A 7,053-nucleotide genomic window follows, 5' to 3' on the forward strand; every position below is an offset into this window, starting at 1 on the left:
AAGTTCTGGCTGTGATATGAATGATAGAACTGGATGGAACCCTCTTATATGTTAGATTTGACACCTTTGTTCACATTTGCAACATTTAAAATTCTTTATTGACCATGATAGTGTTTTGAAAGTAAAAAATAGATTCAAAATCACATTTTATGTTGGACTAAAGGACTGAAAAAGACACAAAATGACCAAAAAAAGACACAAAAAGAGAAGAACAAAATAACCCCCCCCCCAAAAAAAAAAAAAAAAACCCACAGAAGACACAAAATGACCAAAAAAGACTCAAAAAGACACAAATGACCAAAAAAGACACGAAAAGACATGAAAAGGATTCAAAAATTGACAAAATAGCCCTATAAGACTCCATAGAGTTAAAAGTTTTCTTGTCTCTTTGCAGCGCTTTAAACCTAACATGAATATGACAAATATCGACTAACGAGTCTTAAGTTGCATATACAGGCGGAATGAAAAAGAGTCAAAAACCAACAAAATAGCCCAAGACTCCATAGAGTTAAGTGTGTGTCTGTGTGAATTAATAAACACAGTGTGTGCACAGCTGTGACTGCATTAGAGGCTTTAAGTCAAAGTGTTCCACCAGCTGCAGCAGCTTGTTTGTTGCTCACCTGCACACAGGTGATATTATTTTAAATTGGAGTGTTTCTACCACATGTTTAGTGACCTTTGACCCCTGACAAGAGTTCAGCACCTTTGTGTTACTCAAACAGAGTTAAATTATTTTTGTTTCCACCAGAGGGCTCAAGAGAACACATATTTAATTTAAATGACTTATATTTTAATTAATTTCATTCTTAAAAGTTATAAAAGACTATCACAATGTTCTGACAGACGTCCGTTTTTATATTAAGGTATAATTTATCAGAGAGAAGAAAAACTGATAACCAGTCGCATTAAAAGGCCTCAGCATTCAGATAAGTGTGTGTCTGTGTGTGTATTAATAGCCTGCAGCAGCTTGTTTGTTTCTCACCTGCACACAGAGCATATTGAGTCATCTGAGACTTTGAATCCAACCCCCCGCCCCTGAAGTTTTGACCCGATATAAGACAGGCTGACTGGACCTCTGCACCTTTGTGAAGACGTGTGAACTGGACGATGAGGGCTGTTGTTGTTGGTTTGCTGCTGCTCGGTCTTTGTGGCTCAGGAGCTCAGGGGGAGGTCCAGCAGACGGAGACAAGAGATGCAGGTGAGGAGACCACAAAGCAAACCACACCTGACATCTGGGCGGAGGTGAGGGCTCTGAGGGACATGGTGGTGGAGCTCAAGGTGGAGCTGAGGAACGTGGAGGCCACGGTGAAGGACAGCGAGAGCCAGGTGGTTGAACTGAAAGCTGAGCTGATCGTCACCAAGATGCAGGTGGAGCAGCTGCAGAGAGAGACTTCAGGTACACACTGATTACTTTTAGTGGTGTTGTTTAAGAGTTTCATTAATGTGTGATGTGTTTATGGATGTTTACAGAAGTTTCAGGGACATTTATGAGTATGTAAGATGAGGTTTAAAATATTGCAGATCAGGGATGGGCAGCTTAAATGCTGCAGGGGGCCACAATTTTTCATGTTCACTACCACAGGGCCACATATAGGACCATGCACTTAACCAGATTTGATGAAACTGCAATTTTAAATATGTTTACAGTGCAGTAACTTAACATATTTCATCCTCAAATGCATGTTTAACAGTATAAATAGGAATACAAAAGGTTTGAAGCAAATAAAAAACTGTGATTTTTTTTTTCAGTGCAAGAACAGCAAGTCAACATTAATTGCAAAAAGTAATTTTTTTGCATTTTTACACTGCACTTTTAAGATTTCATGCTCAAATGCATGTAGTTACATGTACTGAGGGCCACTTCAAGTGAGGGTGCGGGCCGTATGCGGCCCCCGGGCCTCCAGTTGCCCATCCCTGCTGTAGATAATGTGTTGTGCATGTTAACAGCGTGCTCTGTGATGTCATTGCATTAACTCCAGACTGAGCAGCAGTGAGAGTGAACTTGTTTTAGAAGATCATGTGACCATTCACGAACAAATCCAACTTCTTCTGTGTTTCAGTCCAAGCTGCAGACCTGATGTCGTTGGAAACTCGACTGACTGCCACCGAGAGCAAAACAAGTGACCTAGAAAAAGAGAATGCAGGTATTTCACTGACAAACAATACGTTCAATAAGCTTCATGCTTTGTTGACATTATTTCAACCTGTGTTAAATTTTAGACAAAAAAGTTGTGACACTGCAGAAAACATAATTAGTAATAAAACATAATCTGTCTCAAATTAACATTTTCTGTCTTTGTAGAGTTTTTGATTGAAAATATGCCACACAGGAACCACTAACCACCAATCCACCGTGTAGCCCTTCTATTACTGAATCAACATTTAGTTGCAGTTTATGTAAAAATTGAAGAGGATCTCTTAAAGGTTTTTAGATGAATGTTTTATGACTTTAACCATTTCAGTTGTGTGCTTGCAAACACATCTGAAGTATTAAAGTGAAATATAACATGACTGACCCACTGCTTTGATCCATGTTGGTCATTTGCAGGAAACATTATCCACTTGCAAGAAGTAACAATGTGCATAAACATGGGAAAGTGTTTTAAATGGTCAAAATCTCCAGCAGCACTGAAATATTAAGAACAGCTTTATTGTCAGACTGCCTTGTTGTGGCTATTTGCCCTCTTTTTTTCTCAGAATTTCTGTGAAATGTTTCAGTCTCTTAAACTGATGAGAAATTACTTCGGTGAATAATTTTGTCTGATCAGTTGCTTCGGATGGTTCCAGCAAATTCCCTCTTTTTATATTAAGGTTTGATCTCTCCTCTCTGACATTTAGAAAAGTTCTGTTACATTTTGAATGTTAGTTTAACAGATAAGATGAGCGTTAAAATACTGTAAATAATGTGTTGTGCTTGTTAACAGCGTGCTCTGTAATGTCATTATATTAACTCCAGACTTGCAGACCAGACTGAGCAGCAGTGAGACTGAACTTCTCCTCAGCAAGTCCAGGATCGAGCAGCTGGAGAGAGAAAATGCAGGTGATGACGTGTGTCTGCGCACTGATGAACTTATTGTTTAAATCAATATGAAGACGGACATGATGATTTATCTGGCTTTAGAAGATCATGTGATCATTTACAAACAGAATCCAACTTCTTCTGTGTTTCAGTCCAAGCTGCAGACCTGATGTCGTTGGAAACTCGACTGACTGCCACCGAGAGCAAAACAAGTGACCTAGAAAAAGAGAATGCAGGTATTTCACTGACAAACAATACGTTCAATAAGCTTCATGCTTTGTTGACATTATTTCAACCTGTGTTAAATTTTAGACAAAAAAGTTGTGACACTGCAGAAAACATAATTAGTAATAAAACATAATCTGTCTCAAATTAACATTTTCTGTCTTTGTAGAGTTTTTGATTGAAAATATGCCACACAGGAACCACTAACCACCAATCCACCGTGTAGCCCTTCTATTACTGAATCAACATTTAGTTGCAGTTTATGTAAAAATTGAAGAGGATCTCTTAAAGGTTTTTAGATGAATGTTTTATGACTTTAACCATTTCAGTTTTGTGCTTGCAAACACATCTGAAGTATTAAAGTGAAATATAACATGACTGACCCACTGCTTTGATCCATGTTGGTCATTTGCAGGAAACATTATCCACTTGCAAGAAGTAACAATGTGCATAAACATGGGAAAGTGTTTTAAATGGTCAAAATCTCCAGCAGCACTGAAATATTAAGAACAGCTTTATTGTCAGACTGCCTTGTTGTGGCTATTTGCCCTCTTTTTTTCTCAGAATTTCTGTGAAATGTTTCAGTCTCTTAAACTGATGAGAAATTACTTCGGTGAATAATTTTGTCTGATCAGTTGCTTCGGATGGTTCCAGCAAATTCCCTCTTTTTATATTAAGGTTTGATCTCTCCTCTCTGACATTTAGAAAAGTTCTGTTACATTTTGAATGTTAGTTTAACAGATAAGATGAGCGTTAAAATACTGTAAATAATGTGTTGTGCTTGTTAACAGCGTGCTCTGTAATGTCATTATATTAACTCCAGACTTGCAGACCAGACTGAGCAGCAGTGAGACTGAACTTCTCCTCAGCAAGTCCAGGATCGAGCAGCTGGAGAGAGAAAATGCAGGTGATGACGTGTGTCTGCGCACTGATGAACTTATTGTTTAAATCAATATGAAGACGGACATGATGATTTATCTGGCTTTAGAAGATCATGTGATCATTTACAAACAGAATCCAACTTCTTCTGTGTTTCAGTCCAAGCTGCAGACCTGATGTCTTTGGAAACTCGACTGACTGCCACCGAGAGCAAAACAAGTGACCTAGAAAAAGAAAATGCAGGTATTTTACACTTCCTGGTTTAAGAACTCATTCCTGTGGCACCCTGTTGTGAACATCAAGAAAATTTTCATAACATTAGAAAATTACACAACTAACAGTCACACTGAGCAGAAAAATGCCAAGACATGTTGTCTATTAAAAACAAAACAAAAATCCATTATTTTTTTACTTTGGTCACTCTGGGACAAAAGACTCTGAGATCACTTTTTATTTCAAACACTCTGACAGCATCCAAACAGGTGGCAGCCGGGAAAAAACAAACCCCAAACTGTAAAAGAGTCATTAATGTTGAATATGTCAAAGGTTACAAAAGCTTCTGTTGGAGAAAGTGACCAAAACGAAGCTGGAAATTGTGATATTTCTGTCAGAATCACTTTATTCTACATGTCTCTTTAAAACGTTGCCAAAAATAAAACGTTTGCACGAACCAGATCCTGTTAAAAACATTAAATTCTGCTCTTCAGAGACACTGTGAAGACATGATTGATTCTGCTGAGACCAGCGGAAACGTGACAAATATTCACTGAGAATTCGTTTACACAGCGCAGAGAGGAGAGGACAGGAGAGGCTTTGAAACATGGCAATACTTTTCGTTTCCACCAGAGGGCTCAAGAGAACACATATTTTATTTAATGACTTTTAAGGATGAAATATATTATAATATATGATATAAAAGACTGTCACAGTGTTCTGAAAGGTCAGTTTTTATATTAATTTATAATTTATCAGAGAGAAGAAAAACTGATAACCAGTCGCACTAAAAGGCCTCAGCATTAAGATAAGTGTGTGTCTGTGTGTATTAATAAACAGGGTTGTGACTGCATGAGAGGCTTTCAAACAGAATCCAACTTCTTCTGTGTTTCAGTCCAAGCTGCAGACCTGATGTCGTTGGAAACTCGACTGACTGCCACCGAGAGCAAAACAAGTGACCTTGAAAAAGAGAATGCAGGTATTTCACTAACAAACATGATGTTTAATAAGCTTCATGCTTTGTTGTCATTATTTCCACCTGTGTTGAATGTTTCAATACATACGTACAATGTTCATTCAAAAAAGTTGTGACACTGCAGAAAACATAAAGAGTAATAAAACATTTCCTGTCTTTGTAGAGTTTTTTAATTGAATATGTGCCACACAGGAACCACTAACCACCAAACCACCGTGTTGCCCTTGTATTACTGAATGCAAATTTAGTTGCATTTACATAAAAATATAACTCTAGAGTAAGTATTAACAATGTGCATGAACAGGGGAAAGTGTTTCAAATGGTCAAAATCTCCAGCAACACTGAAATAGAATAACAGCTTTATTGTCAGACTGCCTTTTTGTGGCTATTTGCCCTCTGGCCTCTTTTTTTTTCTCAGAATTTGCGTGAAATGTTTAAATCACTTAAACTTCACCAAACCTTCATTGGACAGATGAAAAATTACTTTGGTGAATTATTTTGTCAGATAAGTTGCTTCGGATGGTTCCAGCAAATTCCCTCTTTTCATATTATGGTTTGATCGCTCCTTTCTGACATTTATAAGAGTTTTGGTACATTTTGAGTGTTAATTTAACAGGTAAGATGAGGGTTAAATTACTGTAAATAATGTGTTGTGCATGTTAACAGCGCGCTCTGTAATGTCATTGCATTAACTCCAGACTTGCAGACCAGACTGAGCAGCAGTGAGTCCAGGATCGAGCAGCTGGAGAGAGGAAATGCAGGTGAAGATTTTATCTTCTTAATCACAACACACACACATATGCATTACATATATAGTCCAGGTGAAGTTAAATGACTGACTTCTTTGCGTTACCAGAGAAACCGAAGGTGGCCTTTTACACAGCTCTGACTGATGCAGGACACGTTGGACCATTCAGCACAGACATCACACTGAAATACAGCAAAGTCTTCACCAACATTGGAGATGCTTACAATCCTAATACAGGTAATTTACTGCAGGTCACATGGTTCTCTCCTCCCCTGTGGCATGTCATAAGTCTGTTCATGTTGTGAAGTGCATTGAGTATGCTTATGTTGCAGAGAATTATTATTATTTTTTCCTCCCCTCTCCTCACGTTGTGCTGTATTTCTTTTCTTTCATCCCTGTCTCCCTGTCCTGTCCGCCTCTTTTTCATATTGTATGTGTGCTAAGTATATGTTTGGACGGGTTGATGGCTAATTTCGTTGTCCTAGTACTTGTTACTGTGTGCAATGACAATAAAGGCGATTCTGATTCTGAATTTGTTTTTCTGAACAATTTTTGTTTTCTACTCTGTAGGTTTCTTCACAGCACCAGTCAGAGGCGTCTACTACCTCCAGTTCACTGCATGTGGTTACCAAGCAGGTGCCATGGGTGTAATTGTGTTGAAGAACAACCAGAGGGTCATGGGTAATGGGCAGTGGAAGAAAGATGCAGGTGCAGAATTTGTCACTAACTCTGTTGTCTTGGAGCTGATGGCAGGAGATGAAATCCACCTGGTTCTCCCATCAAGTTATTTTCTCTTTGACAACAGCGATAACTACAGCACCTACAGTGGCGCCCTACTCTTCACACTGTGAGGATGATTTGTCACTAACATTGTTGTCATTGTTGGCTACACTGTGATTTACTGCATGTATCTGCACCTGATTTATCTGTTGTGTCATCACATGAAAGCAACATTCAAATAAATCACAGACTGTGAAAACAATCGGAAAATAA

General features: G+C 38.3%; 1 protein-coding gene across 1 annotated transcript; it reads left to right on the forward strand.

The window, feature by feature from the left end:
* Positions 1–1,014: 1,014 nt before the first annotated feature.
* On the forward strand, positions 1,015–7,053 carry LOC131960932 (peptidoglycan DL-endopeptidase CwlO-like). Its single transcript, XM_059326195.1, has 9 exons — positions 1,015–1,396; positions 2,061–2,144; positions 3,172–3,255; positions 4,068–4,151; positions 4,283–4,366; positions 5,232–5,315; positions 6,011–6,073; positions 6,169–6,297; positions 6,631–7,053. Exons 1-9 carry the CDS (start codon positions 1,108–1,110, stop codon positions 6,909–6,911), a joined length of 1,182 nt encoding a protein of 393 aa, XP_059182178.1. The 5' UTR covers positions 1,015–1,107; the 3' UTR covers positions 6,912–7,053.

Source organism: Centropristis striata, chromosome 22 (assembly GCF_030273125.1).
Source record: "Centropristis striata isolate RG_2023a ecotype Rhode Island chromosome 22, C.striata_1.0, whole genome shotgun sequence".
Taxonomy (NCBI): Eukaryota; Metazoa; Chordata; class Actinopteri; order Perciformes; family Serranidae; genus Centropristis; species Centropristis striata.